Raw genomic sequence first — 16,803 nt, forward strand, 5'->3', positions numbered from 1 at the left:
TGACCTGCCTCCTATTTTACACAGTGCATCTAGTAGTGCGAGGCAAGCAAGGTTAAAAATAGGAAGCAGATCAGTGAATGCCCAGTGAGCTGTCATAAGAACATACAGATTAATATGTAAGCAGAGCACCAGATAGAGCGCCACCCACAGGCCATCCCGAAACAAGAGCATATTATCTCCAAACTGAAAGTAAAGATTACACAAGAACCACAGAACGGATTTCATCAACCAAGGTATTATTATAAACAATGTAATGTCGCCCACCTGACATTGTATTTAGTTTACTGAGCACAATCCTGCTTACAGATGCGCTTTAAAACCTCAAACATTTTGGGTTTTAATTGTCTTTTTTGTGTTTTTTAATATATAGTTTTTATTAATATTTTCAAAAAGGAAACATAACATACCAAATCAAGTTTACACAGACCAATTATTAGGATCAAACCATTTTATGAATACTCATTTCCAGATTATTGTCCCATGAAGATGGGCCTTTAGTCACTGCTAGATCTCTTTGGTGGACACTAAACTCCCCTGTGAACAAAAGGACAAGGAGCCAAAATTCAACCTGCTCTATCCTTCCCTCCCCACCAACATCGTATATTGAAGGAAGGATACGCAATTAGTCCTTTTGAAGTCAGCAAGTTTTGCTAATTATTAGCTAACTGGTCTCTTAATGTGCATGGACACCTGTAGAAGAAACGCCAGCACAGGTGTGAGACCACATCACTGCCTTCTAACTTGGCCCATATGGTGTTCTATTCTTCCCTATGCAACTTCTAACTTTCTTTTTTAAAAGAAAATAATCCACCATTTTAATAATAAAAATCAGTGATTGCTAACATACATCTGAACTTCATGTCCCGCGACCGAGCGACATGAGACAGAAGCTCATGCTTGGCTGAGCATGCACGTTTATGATGGAGTCAGCAGAAAAGCCTGGTGAACACACTAGCAAGTCTCATGTATGGCCTGCTTTAATTAAAGGTTTCTAATCCTTGTGTATTTCATAAATTACACAACTATAGGTTTGCACTTAACTTAAATGTCAGTCATATCAGAAGAGTTGATGGTAAACCACTTTCTACCAGGTCTCAGGTGTCTGCGTGCCGACATGGAACATTTGTCCCCAGAACATGAGGTAAGTCATTTTGGCTTGTCTAGAGCTGCATTATAATTTGGATAAGTATTGTACTTTGGGATTTAGGAATTATTAACTCATTCTTTTGAAGACTTAAAGGGTGAGGCAAGCGGCTAAAAAAACGTGTAGCATACTCCCACTGTTTGTACTGGCAGTCTAGACGTCATCAGTAGAACGTGCTATACAGCATGACGTTTTTTAGATATGGTTACATCTTTCTTTTAGGTCTGTCTTCATAAAATCTCTGTTACAGTTGTCTTATTTTGTGTTGGATCTACCTGATCACATAATGGTGTTATTTTTGATATATTGTTCATAATTTAATCAACCAATCATTACAGTAACAGGTGGCGTTTCTGTATGTGCAGGAATTTTCTCCCTGATGTCAGCTACGATCTCTCAGTAAACCACAGGGTGGGCCATTTATATGGATACACCTAAATTAAATGGGAATGATTGGTAATATCAGCTTCTTGTTTGTGGCATATTAGTATATGCGAGGGGGAAAACTTTTCCAGATGGGTGGTGACCATGGTGGCCATTTTGAAGTCAGCCATTTTGGATCCAACTTTATTTTTTTCAATGGGAAGAGGGTCATGTGACACATCAAACTTATTGAGAATTTCATAAGAAAAACAATGGTGTGCTTGGTTTTAACGTAACTTTATTCTTTCATGAGTTTTTTACAAGTTTATGACCACTTATAAAATGTGTTCAAAGTGCTGCCCATTGTGTTGGATTGTCAATGCAACCCTCTTCTCCCACTCTTGACATACTGATAGCAACACCGCAGAAGAAATGCTAGCACAGGCTTCCAGTATCCGTTGTTTCAGATGCTGCACATCTCGTATGTTGATGGTATGGTGTGGTATATGGGGTACAAAGATAGTGGGGCCATTCTTCATCAATGGAAACCTCAATGCCACTGGATATCTGAAATTGCTACATGATGATCTGTTGCCCTCTTTATGCACTGAAGATGGTACGTTCCCTGAGTTTTTCCAACAAGATGGTGCACCACCACATTATGGGTGTCAGGTCCAAGCATTCCTACATGAACAGTTTCCTGGAAAGTGGATTGGTCGTCGTGGGCCAGTTGAAAGGCCACCAAGGTCTCCCGATCTGACCCCCTTAGACTTTTATCTTTGGGGTCATCTTAAGGCAATTGTCTATGCTGTGAAGATACGAGATGTGCAGCATCTGAAACAATGGATACTGGAAGCCTGTGCTAGCATTTCTTCTGCGGTATTGCTATCAGTGTGTCAAGAGTGGGAGAAGAGGGTTGCATTGACAATCCAACACAATGATCAGCACTTTGAACACATTTTATAAGTGGTCATAAACTTGTAAATAACTCATGAAAGAATAAAGTTACGTTAAAACCAAGCACACCTTTGTTTTTCTTATGAAATTCTCAATAAGTTTGATGTGTCACATGACCCTCTTCCCATTGAAAAAAATAAAGTTGGATCCAAAATGGCTGACTTCAAAATGGCCACCATTGTCACCACCCATCTGGAAACGGTTTCCCCCTCCCATATACTAATGTGCCACAAACAGGAAGTTGATATCACCAACCATTCCCATTTAATTTAGGTGTATCCATATAAATGGCCCACCCTTTATATCAATCCAAACTAATATGTGTAATTTCAACTAGGTGTTTAGAAAATCCTATGCTAATAATACATATATAAGATATATTTTAGATCACAATATCATAAATTAATTTGAAATACCATACATAACATGTAGCCTTAAAGTTTAGTATATAAATGTCATCTAATTTTCTAGGCACCAAGTTTAATGTATGCTGATATCCTCATCAAACACTAACATTGGAATATTGTTTTCTTGTGGTGCAGTTTCTCAGTTTGTATGAGAATACTATTAATAAAAGTAAAGGGTTAGACAGGATTAGAAAAACATGACTACTTGCCAAGAACATTGTTACACCTGTCCATAGGTAAGGGTCTTGCAGCTCATCATTCAAGTAAATGCTGAAATAGTACCAGCAGAACGACCTTTGGTCAGGTAGGGAGCGTTTTGGGCACAAAGCAGCGTGTTTCCCTAATCCTGAACAATTGCCTTAATACATACACATACCTAAGTCCAAGGGAGAACAAATCCTGGAAGTGAACTCGCACTTCCTAGTCCCAAACCCCAAGGCACATTTCACTGTGTTGCTTCATTATGGAAAATGTTTCAGTATTTACTGCTGAACACCAAAAACTGCATTTTTCTTGCCCTTCAGAACTTTTGAGTTATCTGTTACTTTGCAAAGCTTTAAGACGTTGTAAGATAGTTTGATAAAGCCACATATTTTAATTTATTGCAGATACTCCTTTGTGTACTTTTTATCTGCTTTGTTAGTTAACATTGATGGGGGTGCGATACCTGGCACCCCTGCCCATGAGCGGTTTCCGCCAGAAGCCGCATGTTCTCAGTAACGGAGCGGCACCGCAAAACTGCATCAACTGTATAGTGGCCATACCCAGGGACTGCACATCCACACTCTATTCCAATCAATAGGGGGCAGTACCCGGCCTCGACCAGTGTCTGCTGACTGCACTGGGAACAGCTGATCGGCAGAGGTGCTGGTTGTCACATCTGTTATTGATGACATATCCTAAGGACAGGCCATTGGTATAAAAGTCCCAGAAAACCCCTTTAATAAGTTATTTCTGACAGTCTATTAAAATAAATGAGATTATAAATTGCATATAGTATAATATTTTAGGGCAGCATTAAGTAGATTAGTTTGATGGGTTATTCCACGCTAATTTGGCAGAGAAAAATCCCAATAGGACAGTTACTGTTGATCCCAACATATCCATATAGCTCTCATTGACATTTTTCATCTCGAAGATAATTCCTAATAGTTATACCTTTGCATGTATTTGTAGATGTGTGTAGGCTGTTCTACAGATTTTTGGTAATTTTCTGGGATTGACTACTCTATTTCAATGGGTATATATGTCCACTTAAGGCTACACAAGGTTTCTCCTGCCAATTGTCTTACATTTTTGGCAGAATACAACTACTTATACATTATACAGATCATCAAATGTGTACAGAATGCTCTGATCTTTGTCTTTTGTTCTTTTTGTCAGGTAATTTTAAGCTCCATGATAAAAGAATGTGAGCAAAAGGTGGATAATAAGACTGTCCAGGAACCTCAAGGGTAGGTGTCCATGTTGTTCATATTGAATTGCCTGTGTGAAGGCAAATTAAAAATAAAAATCATTGCTTGTGTGAATGTATGTGTCATTCCATGAAATGAAGGCCTAAAACACATCACAAATGACTTTACATTTTATGGTTCAATATAGCTTGTATTTCATTTATTGAGCTCTCTGGTATATTTATGCACGCGCGTACAGAGGGCGGTCCTACTTGGTGATTGACAGCTACCTCTGCTTGCTCAGTCATACAGTGAAGACTCACTGAATAGGCCCGCCCACTGGACTCAAACAAATACAAGCACTTGCATAGTTTACTGAAGCTTTTCCCACAAAAATGTACATCAATCTGATCAGCTCCTCTCTCGATAACATCCAGCTTGCAGATAAGGTACCATTTTCAACATGACACGTTTCCTTTAACGATTTCAGCCAGTAAAGAGGCAACTTAAGTGATTTCTTTTTAGTGTACACTTATTGACTACATTTTTACATTTAATATCATCTAGACTACAAGAAAATAGCTATATTTTAATGTAAATTAGTTTGTAAGTACACTTCTAAACCCCACCCCTTTGACTGACAGATCCAGGGTTCACTTGACATGGTGAAATCCCACAACTTAGCCTTCATTCTGGGGGCAGCACATGCGCAATACCTCACAGAGGTCATTGCACACAGCAGGGCAAGTCACTGCACAGTCTCTGCCCCAGAATACTTGACAGAGCCATGAGATTTCAGTAGTGTAAATGATTGCTGGGTCCATCAGTGTGCTTGGCTATTTTCAGAATTTAGGTGGTAGTGAATGGAGGGAGCCATGGGTGTGCCGTCACCTCTTCATTCACAGAAATGCACACGCAGCCCTATTCTTACAGGAAATATGTTATCTGATGCATGCTACCCAAACTGTAGGAAGCATAAATCAGAGCTTGACTACATAACTGTAGCCAGGTATATTTTTCTCTTATGTGCTCCACCAGAGAAAATCTAGACTAGTCCAGCTATGGCCCTTGCTGGCTTTTCCCAGCATGGCTCTTGGTGATTGACTGACTGGTCTTTCCCTGTTTTTACACAAGGGAGGGACCTGATAATCCACCACAGTGGCTCTAGTCATAAATGCAAAGCAAGGGAACACCTAGAAATATGACATATAGAAAATTTGTAATGAATATAACACACTTATGTCACTAGAATGGAAAAATTGCCATAAAATCGTCTATGTGGGATCATGATGGCAACCTACACAGTCGGCAAAATGGACACAAAGAGGGAGATAATAATGGTAAATGAGTACTTACAGGTAATGGGACTCTGAGCAGCTTGGCGATTAACCCAACGCGCATTTCACCGTTGGCCTTCGTCAGGGACCCGTGACGGAGGCCAACGCCGAAACGCGCGCCGGGGTGGGTGCCACGCTGCTCAGGATCCCATTACCTGGCAGTACTCATTTACCATTATTATCTCCCTCTTTGTGTCCATTTGAGGCATGCAATTGAGCTACATATATGCTGATATAAATCCTTACTAAGCACATATCTGCTGCATTTTTTCAACTGCACAATGCAATGACAAACACTAAACTTACCTGTTTGCCGCAGTATATACTTACACTTGTTCGATTTATCTATGATGGGATCTTCATTTGAAGCATTGACTTTTTGTAATACCATTTTGCACGTGCGCCCCTGCCTTGTTGTATATTTTGTTATCTTCCTGATCCTTAATAAATAAATATACTTTTTAAACCTATACTTTGATTCTAGACTTTTTGGTTGTTTTTTTCGCCCTGGTTTCTCAGAGTGGCGTTGGGAAGAGCCAGCCAGGGCCTTAACCAGACTAGTCTTGTCTCTGGCTACCATCTTTAAAGTATATTTTCTCTAAGCCACCAGAGCATTAAGATAGGCGAGTCCCAGTGGTGGGGTCCGCCATCTATCAGACATTTATGGGATATCCTGTGGGCACATTACTCACTGCACAGTGACCTTCCAAAAATTGCGTCTCACAGGATAAAACAGCCAGTCATGCAGCAATCCTCTGATTACAGGAATAACCCTGCTTAGTAGTTTTCTATACACAGGTACCTGTGTACCTAGATATTTTGGAATTGTAGCTAGTTATCCATGGCTGTAAGGAATGTACAGGGTTGGCGGTGGCTTATTACAGATCATTACATGGAAACAATGGAGTGAATTACTGACCATTAGATAAGAGGCTGTCTATAATGTGGGTGTTGTGTATTTGGGTTTGCGTATGTTGTTGGCAAGTTGCTTTCCATTTGTAACTGGACCGTTTTCCTGTCTCCTCGATCACGGTTTCCAATAATGCTATACAGAGTCCTTCATGGGCTGTTTTCTCCTCATTATTAGCAGATTGTAAACCCTGACATACCATATATATGCTTTCGGATGCCTTTGCTGTCTAGTTGATATCATTGCATGTAAACTGTGTTAGTGATAATTTAATGATTACCTAGTAATGAAGCTTTTGTTTCAGGTAAAATGAAACTTTGACAATCCTTGCCAAAATCCTGTTTCAGTATCATTTCCCTTCTATAGTTACACCAGGAATTCTTAGACTTCTTTTCTTTGGTACATGGTGCACCAGTCTATTTTAGTGGAAACAATAAGAATCCCTCTGCCATTGTTTGGAGATTCCATCTAGTCCGGATGCTGCTCTATGAGGGCTCCAAAAGTTACATTGTATATCTGCTAGGAAAGGGACATAAAAGTACTCCCAAAAATGATATTGTAGGACTTAATATGGCAATCCATATAAAATGAACGTCTCCTCTGACCGCAGATGTTGAGGGAATGAAGGGTCGTGCTTGTAACATTTCAACATGCCTGATATTTTTGGTCGTTAAAGGTGTTCGTAGATGGGCAAAATTGCAAAAGTGCTTGTATAAACCAGCAACTTTGCAATTTACCCCTTATTAAAAATCCTCTCCGTTCTCAAGAACAAAGGGATTTTTAATTTTATTGGGGGTTATAGTTAAATTAGTGATGAAATGTACAATTGGTGGTGGAAGGTTGAAATTGATGGACCTGTGTTCAACCTATGTAACAGCTTGTTGCGTAGGCCACCTTACAGTCTCGGCGCTGCCGCTTCTTTAGGCATCAGTGTGCGGTATGGGCAGGCTCCATGTTTTATAGCCTGCTCGTACTGCCCTGAAACTGACCGGATCGCTGGATCCTTTTATTTAGAATAACCCTGCTCTCCTCCCATGCTGCTGAGAACAAAGCTACCTCTGCTAGCAGCCTATGAGCGAGCACCATCCCTAGCAAAGCAGTAAGCAGAACATGGTGCGCTCCTGAAGATTAATTTTTAAACTTCCCCTTTAAGATACTGAAGCTGCCACAGCAGATGTCTAGCATCAGCTCTATCGAGAACACAGGCATGTATAGGGAATGGGCCTGGGTTTATCGCAAAGGAATAGTGGTTGGCAATACTAACATTTGGCCAGCAGCTATTGAAGATCTATGGCCTCTTTTGGATTAGTGCTTCCAACACGGGAGTTGCTACTACTCGTTTTATATGCAGTGATACAATTTGAGACGAAATGCGTAAATTATGGTTTATGCACTCGTATTGTTTTTTTTATTATTGTCTTAGCAGATTTCGTGACTAGTTTAGAGTCAAGTTTACTCTTTTACAAAGTGTCAAGATCATTTAGAGTTTAGATGTCTCCATGATTAAATTTACAGTCCGTGTTTTAATGCATTATTTAATTTAAATTGCATTTTATGTGATTTGTGCGTTACTGTAGGGAACATAAAAATTAGAGTGTTGTCCTGAAACGGGAAGTTCCCTCGTGTTCCACTTTGCTTCCCTCCCTGCAGGTTCCTCTTTTTACTTATTCCTTCCAGATTTCATTTGAAAATTGTGTTCTACTGAGGTTTGAGGCTTGTAAAAGTATCAGACTGTAGTGGATTAGTATATTGTGCTGTTTTCTGTGTAAAGCATAAAAACTTTTTTTTTTTTATTTGGCTTGCATGTGCATTCACAAAACTATTTTAATAGATATATTTTTGAAAACTTGACCGCAAAAAAAAAATTATTTTCCAGCAGGTAAATACCTTTTTAAACATGTGGAAGTACTTCTGCAGGGAGAACATATCCTTCATACAGTCAGTCAACTCTAGTCAGCGGGGTTACATTACACAGTGGGCGCTCACTGTTCACTGCCCCAGGTGCAACCCCGATAACTGAAGCGCTGACTACACGGCATGCCCTCGGTACACAGGGGGTACACAGTAATCACGCTCACCGCTCCTTGTTTGACATACCGCACCGCAGCAGGGGGGATGATGACGGCACACTCACTATGTAGTGAGCACTGACTGTTCACTGTTCCAATGCTTCCTTGTATAGTTTCATTTTCTCCTTGCGGCTGCACTAGCAATTAGACTTTCACATATATTTAAAACAGTATTTACCTACTTTGGCTGCAGGTAGATACCTTGTTTTATTTTACTGACACATTCCCATTAACTTCAACAACATAAAACAAAACCCATCCGCTTATCATAAGCTTGCGTGGCCTTTTTCAAAATTTGCTGCTGTCGATTTACTGAAATGTCAACTATTTTTATGAATGATAGCATTTGTTATGGTTCATATTTTGTTTTATTTACAGAACTTCACAAATCATCTAAACATACAAGATGTAAGCCAGACATGATACTTGTATGGTTTAGATGGCTGTAGTTTGGCCTTTTGGATTGTGCTGGTTTTGAGCGTTATTTCATAGGTTACCATTAATCTATTAAATAGCTATCATGTCCCCAAACGCTATTAAACTGTAGATGTAGTGTTAACCTGCAGGTTAATAGCGTTGCAAGGCTGCCTTATTGAAAGTGCAGCTGCAGGGAGAAAATTAACTTTATTCCTCCCTCCAACCTCCAACTTTCAGTCATTGAATCATGTCGGAGCCTCCTGGGAAGAATAGTTGATTTTCTCTTGGAACCTGCGCTTTCAATAAGGTGGCTGGGCAGCTTTGGAATGCAATTAACCTGCAGATTAACCCTATATCTGCAAGGTGATGGTGTTTAAAGACATGCAAGCAGCCTCTAATTAACACAGCACCCTTGGTAGCTCCAGTATGTGATCAGATACAAAGGCTGTACAGCAGAGTACCCCTGGTATATCCAGCATTAGATCAGAAAGATAGTGTGGACAGCAGTGTGAGCAGCCTCTTCTTGCCTCTCCACTCGTGATATCACCAGTATTAGTTCACAAAGACAGGGTGGACAGCAGTGTGAGCAGCTTCTTCTTACCTCCGCACCCTTGGTATCTTCAGTATTAGATCAGAAAGAGATGGTGGTCATTTCTTCTTGCCTCACTACTCCTGATGTCTCCAGTATTAGATCAGAAAGAGATGGTGGACATTTCTTCTTGCCTCTCCAGTATTAGATTAGAAAGAGATGGTGGACAGCAGTGTGAGCAGCCTCTTCTTGCCTCACAACTCCTGATCTCTCCAGTATTAATTCACAAAGACAGGGTGGACAGCAGTGTGAGCAGCCTCTTCTTATTCTGGTATCTTCAGATGGATAAAATGACTGCCATTTTAATTCTGTAGTGATTTACCTCTTTAGACTATATGATAATAAACGTATTTATGCATTTATTTAGAATTTGCATTTGGTTATTTACTTTTCTCTATTACTGGAGAAAAAAACCCTACCAGGTGATTCATGCTGGCCGAAGCACGTGCAGCAGCATGAAATGTAGACAAGTTCTATCACAACAAATATATGTTTTACTCTGAATCACTGCAGCATTTAAGAAAAACATACTTCGAACAAGGCCTGGGAAGGATGTATCTGAGTTGACTGGTTATGGAGAGCAGGACCCTGCCAGTTTTTACCTGTACAGTTCTGCTTGGCTGACAGATCACTTGTGTTTGTATAGGGGAAGACCTGTCAGTCAAGAACAATTGGGCAGGGAAAAGTCGGTGGGCACCCGCCTTCCATGACTAGTCCTTTCATTCCCATTTTTACCAGCTCACTTTTCAAAATACGTTATGTTTTCTTTTCAACGTCGGAGCGTTTCAGAGTGAAAAATAGATTATTTGCAATGATGGAGCTCGTCTCTTGATTCATGCTACCTGTGATAACTCTCTGCATTCACTAGTTAATTCCGTAAATTGGATGAGACTCGCCCATTCAATAATAATAATAATAATTTTTATTTATATAGCGCCAACATATTCCGCAGCACTTTACAATTAAGCGGGGACATGTACAGACAATAAATTCAATCCAAGGTGAGACAGTTTAACAGTTACATCAGGAGTGAGGTCCCTGCTCGCAAGCTTACATTCTACACGGAAATGGGGGGACACAATAGGTGGAAAGTGCTTATTATTTCAGGTCAGGCAATTATAATAAGTCTGGATCATCATATAAAGCTGTATGATCCGGTCATCAGCCTGTATGTTCAAGTGCAATACTCAAGTTTATGGGTGCGCAAAAAAACAATCAGATGCTAAAAGGAGCCATTTTTTATGGATACATTAAAAGACCATTTACAGTTTCCTATGTTACAGAATTGCAGATTATTATTAGCTGCTGTAAAAAAAACGGATGACAAGTGAGAAAAAAATTGTCTTGAGTTTTCTGGATGTAATTCTTAACTATTTTTTTATATGGTCACTTGAACGTACCCTTAAGGGGCAATTTCCTCCATAATACACTTGACGACGCATACTACAATTGTTTTACCATTGAAGACATTTGTAGGCATAGTATGGCTCCATATAACACCTATGTGCAGAAACCCTGGAGCTCCAAAGAGTTTCAATTACTGTTTGTCATTTTTTTTCTTTTGGATGCAGAAATGAGTCTGAATAAAACATTTTATTGGGAAAGAGGTGTTACTTTAACCTCCCATTTAGAATGGTGACCCATAGCGTTAAGCACTACCCTAAATGCAGGCACAGTCGGGGGGCTTCAGAGTTTTTTGAATGTAGTTGAAGTTGGTAAATATGTTTCTTGTTTCATCCACATGTATGAACTTTAGATGAAAACTTGGGATATAGTATAATATGTCATTTAAAGATTTTCTGAGGTTGGATATATCTCTATATTACCTATACATTGTATTTCATGGAATTTACATTCTGGTGTTGGTTTTTCAAGCTACAATTTTGTGCAATAATCTGACTAAACCCAAACGTTCCAGATTGCTGATGGAGCATGTCGGTCCATTACTGGAGAGTTAAAAGCTGGCTGAGAACATTCTTCAATTCTTTTTAAGTGCTGTCATTCCCTGTCTTCTCCAGCGTTTTCACCATTTCCTTGTTGCCCTTACTGAATTGCACTTTACATCTTTCTCTCTACTCTCAGCTTTTCTTGCTCTCATTCCAGAATGCTCTCAGCTTGTCTTTTTCCGGCCAATCTGTTTTCCATGCCATCGTGTGCTCGTGCTCCAACCTGGAACGTTTGGTCTCTGTCCAAGACAGGCGCTGAAAAGAAGGGTTAGAAGTGAGTTTTTCCTCAGCTTTATGTATACGTTTATATATGCCAGAGGTTATGTTTCCAAATCAGACTATTCTCTGATCAATATCTTGTATTCAAGGCCGGAGAATATTTCCTGTAAATTAAATTTAATAAAAGTAGTCGTCCAGCACGTGTTATTGGGACAATGGTCTGTGTTGATGGCCATCAGCATATTGTAAGGGCAAACATCAAGCTTCATTTTAAAGTGAATCTGTCAGCAGGTTTTTGCAGCATAATGTAGGAGCAGAGACCCTGATTCCAGGGATTTGTCACTTATTAGGCTGTGTGCTGTAATTTCAGTGTTTTATCAGTAGGAGATGATCACTGCAGGACTAGGTTTCAGGTGCAGGCCAGTCCAGCTAATCTATGTAACCCTGCCCCCACCACTGATTGTCATCTTCCTGACAATGCACAGTGTACACAGGAAGCTGCCAATCATTGATGTGGGTGGGGTTATACACAGCTTAGCATTCTGACTACTGCTACATCTACAGCAGAGAAAAGGGAACCTATCCAAACTGCACCAAGCAGTCCAGCAAGTGATACGTCGCTGGAATCCGGCTCTCTGCCCCTACATCATGCAGCACTTAGCTCACACAGCGAAAACCTGCTGACAGATTCCCTTTAAGACGCTCAGATGTAGTTTACAGCAGCCTTAGACATATTTTGAAGAATTGAAACCTGGGCTCCTGCTGCTTTTCCCAAATTTGTGAGATCTTGTCTATATGTTGTGAAAGAAAAATATTCTGTTTAGTTCTGGCTGTAGCACTACATTAGTTTGTCTTATGTATTATGTCATTCTTTCTTTTAGGTCCATGTCGATTGCTGCAAGCCTCGTGAGCGAAGATACAAAGACCAAGTTTTTGAATAAAATGGGCCAGCTTACAACATCTGGCGCAATGTTGGCAAATGTTTTTCAGCGGAAAAAATAAATGGCTTCCTTCTAGCCAATAAAACACTAAAGATGGACCACTTGCTCCTCGTACTTGAAGTACATGCCTTTTTATTTTTCTCCTGTCTTACATTCTTGTAATATATTTTACTGAAAACTCCAAAGATATTTGCACTTCATTAGTATATCAGCATGTCTGTTGATTTGGGAGTTACTACTGTAGATGAAGTTTAAGCAGGATCTTTAGCCTATCCCATGTCTTCGTTCTGTGTTTTGTCTATTTTTTTTTATACATAAGAAGAAATATATATATATATATAGTGAAAAAAGTATTTTTTTCTGAAAGGAATATTGGCGATTCTGTTATATACTGCACACATTGCAATGGTACTTATATAATGTAAATTAAATTAATTGTCATGAAGTAATAAAGTGAAAAATGAATATGTATTTAAATTATGGGCATATGGATCAGTTTCTTGTATGTGTAAATGATTAAGAGAAGAGCCAGCGTTACCCTGTGCCTTTTTGGATTCTTTCTCAATGAGACCATGGTGGAAGGATAAGCATTAAGTCACACTCATGGCTGAGGCTTTTTTCTACAATTTCTTCCCATGTGGTTTTTCTTTGGCCTTTGTCTTTCATTGTTTCGGAGTGGAGTGATACCACAATGTCATTATAGATTAGAAGCTTGAGGAGTCTAACATTTTAATGGGAACAAAATACTGTAAATATTCACTTAATGTCATCTTCAGAAGACGCGTCATTCAATATTAAAAACCGTTTATCACTGATGGTTTGGTCATGGTTTTCCTTCACATCAATGTTTCGGGTAGCCTTTAACGTTCATCATGGCATTGCCCTGCCATAGACGAGCCATGATTTATTATTTTTTTGCAACTGATTCTAACAACTGTAAACTGCTTCCTTCTGTGTTGGCGTATTTTTATGCTTTTAAGTAGTTTGACTTGTTTGACATACTATCTATAAGAATTGGAATTAAAGGGATTCTCCAGTCATATGATACAGATGACCTAAGCACAGGATAGGCCCTCAGTATCAGAGTGGTGGTCTCTGGCACCCCCACCAATCAGCTGTTATTGGCTCTGGTGAAGGCTAGATATAAACGATACAATACACTTTATTGATCCCAAGGGAAATTACAGTATCACAGCAGCAGAACATAGACATGAATTACAACAGAACAGTAGAAATTCTCAGGTATATATTCATGACCGGTCAGTAGGATATACCATTAGAACGCCAATAATACACCAGTCACTTGGAGAATTCACACTTGGGTAGCTGTTGTACATTCCCATAGCAGTCAGCACAAACTATTTCCTGTATCTTTCCTTCTTACACCTTAGTAGGATTATAGGATTAGACTGTTACTGAAGGTGCTCCTCGGCCTCATAACCAGCTCTTGTAAGGGGTGGACATTATTTCTCATTATCGCCAAACATTTCTTCTGAATTCTTAACTCCACTACCTCCTCAAAAGTGGGAAGATGGCGGCCAACAGCGGAGCTTTCCTTCTTGATAAGCTTATTATCAGACGCCTGCAGTCCCACACACTACTTCCTAGCAGACTATTGCAAAAAAGATGGCACTTGCCACTACAGACTGGTTGAACATTTCTAACATTTTGCTACACACATTAAATGACCTTAGTTTCCGTAGTAAGTACAGTTCATCCCCTTCTTGTAAATCTTCTCCTTATGGCACGTCCAGTCCAGTTTTCTGACCAAGTAGACCCCCAAATATTTGTAACTGGAATAGAACTACACTGCACAGCTTTGTTCAGTGGTAGCATCTGCTGCTGGGTGCTGCAGATCTGCTATGTTCAGCTACACATTAAATTGAGCTGTGAAATGCCGCTCCATTCAGTGTTTGCATCTGACCACCACCGGCGGTAATAACCAGGGCTGTGGAGTCGGTAAGCCAAACCTGCGACTCCGACTCCTCAATTTCCCTTACACCGACTCCGACTCCCACATATATTGTTTATATTTAAGTGAAAAATTTATTGTAGTACAATGTGAACATCAGCCATTTAATCATTTTTATGATACAATAATCAAGATATTTAGATAGAATATAATGATGGATAGCTGGAGGGATGGATAGATAGAGGGATAGAGTGTGATAGACAGCTACAGACAGCAAATAGTACATTGTACATATCGCACATATAGTTCACACACATTGTATAGAGAGCACATAATAATCACCTACAATATTAGCATTAGTTACCTTCCTATGACAGAGATGAGCAGTAGTACTTTCACTTTCTCCAGCTCGGGGCCCAGGAATCGCATCCTGTGCAGGACAGGCACCCCTCCCCCTCCTCTCTCTGGTGAAGACGGCAGAAGACAGGACAGAGGAGGGGAGATTGCCCCCTGCAGTCTGGAGCCAGTGCAGGACATGAGCACTGCAGCATACAAGTGAGTTTTGATAGGTGCGTGCCCCTGCTTCTGGGAGGGGGGGGGCAGCTGCCCCTCGCTGGCTACGGCCATGATCCTCACACAGCGTTTTTGCGGATCCGTTTTTTGCAGTAAAATGCGGTGTCTCTGGGCATCCCAGCAAAGTCAATGGGTTTCAAGATATGACATTCAGACACGTCGTTTTGTGAGGATCCGTTTTTGGGCTCAAAAACGGATCCTCACAAAGAATGGGCATGTCAGTTTGTTCGGCGTTTTTCTAATCTCCTTTTGCTATTGAAAACATTATCTATGAGCTCAAAAACCTTTCAGGTGATGCGGTTTTTTAAAAAGCTGATCTGCTTTTGCAGCTGAAAAACATATCCTCAAAAAACGCAGCAAAAGCACTGTGTGTGAATGTAGCCTTAGATCAGGAATAGAACAGCCATTTATAGGACGTTTCATAACTTTATCAAATTCCTATGAAAAAATATTCCCCACAAACTGCATTGATCTACTGCACTCAATTTATTATATATTTTAGGAGTCTGAGTCGGTCCATTTTATACCGACTCCACCAAAATGAACACGGACTCCGACTCCACAGCCCTGGTAATAACAGCGGATTGGTTTGGGATGCTAGGTGGTACCAGACAATCTTTTTAAGTCTAAAGGGTCTCTCACGAGATTTCACACAACAAACAGCATACATTTTTATGTAGAATTCTTGAGATCCTCATTCATATTAGACAGCCGTCATCTGCAGGAGGCCCCATACACATTAGACTGTTTGCCAACCCAGCCAATATCATTTAGTCTGATTTGTATGGGAACATTATACTTGATGAGGTTGCAGAATTTTCCTGCCAGAATGAGTATGTAATCCTTGTTGAAAGACTACTGCATTAGTATTAAAATGAGCCCTTTTCAGTTCAGCTCCTTAATCTTGATTTTCATTAGAGGATTATACAACCACTATAATGTGGATTTTCAAAGTAAGTACACCACATTCTTCAGGTCTAAGATTTATATAATGTATGCAGCTTGTATTGTAAAATCTAGTGATGGATCCACATTAAATTCCCTTCCCCAAGTCTTCAAAAGTCTAACTTACCTCTTGGCTCGGTCTGTGGACAAAGCATTAGTGTGAAACAAAGCCATCAGACCTCAGTCCTGATCCCATCACTACCTGCTGAAGAAATGACAAGCGGTGTAGCGGGCAGGAGGTTGTCAAGTTCGGGTCACGAGACCCACGGATTGTCGTTACAACACCATCTGTGCTTGGACCATGACACACGGATGTGTGAATGCAGCAAAAGGGTCATGCCCACAACAGAGCCATGTGAACAGTGTCTAACTGTAACATGGAGCAATATGACTGCCTCTCACTGTGCTGCCATACAAACTCTGTCGTATGCTGTACTTCAGATTCACGGGAAATTTGACAAAATAATCTGGTCAAAATTGGAGATGTTCAGAAGAAGCCCCATGCACCTTTGTGGAGGCCCAGTAACAAGATGCTACATGGTTTGGACTAAACAAACTGCAGGAACTAATTTGTTGAAAAATAAAAAGCGCATGTATTATATACGTGTTACTGTTCTTATTTACATATCGTCATATATTGTTTTCTAAATTGCATTATTTGGTTATGATTGGTGTAAATG

General features: G+C 40.0%; 1 protein-coding gene across 4 annotated transcripts in view; it reads left to right on the forward strand.

The window, feature by feature from the left end:
• Positions 1-13,170, forward strand: part of RELCH (RAB11 binding and LisH domain, coiled-coil and HEAT repeat containing) — a 175,672-nt gene extending 162,502 nt beyond the window's left edge. For 3 of the 4 annotated variants that reach the window (XM_073678653.1, XM_073678655.1, XM_073678657.1), the window contains 3 exons: positions 1,053-1,141; positions 4,255-4,325; positions 12,634-13,170. In XM_073678653.1, coding sequence (XP_073534754.1) covers positions 1,053-1,141; positions 4,255-4,325; positions 12,634-12,754 — 281 coding nt within the window. In that variant the 3' untranslated portion in view covers positions 12,755-13,170. Of the gene's footprint in view, positions 1-1,052; positions 1,142-4,254; positions 4,326-11,690; positions 11,808-12,633 lie in introns of all 4 variants that reach the window. The other variant, XM_073678656.1, reaches the window with a different exon arrangement.
• The last annotated feature ends 3,633 nt before the right edge of the window (positions 13,171-16,803 follow it).

This window comes from Phyllobates terribilis, unplaced genomic scaffold, assembly GCF_046119375.1.
Source record: "Phyllobates terribilis strain yellow unplaced genomic scaffold, ASM4611937v1 Scaffold_4__5_contigs__length_816908805, whole genome shotgun sequence".
Taxonomy (NCBI): domain Eukaryota; kingdom Metazoa; phylum Chordata; class Amphibia; order Anura; family Dendrobatidae; genus Phyllobates; species Phyllobates terribilis.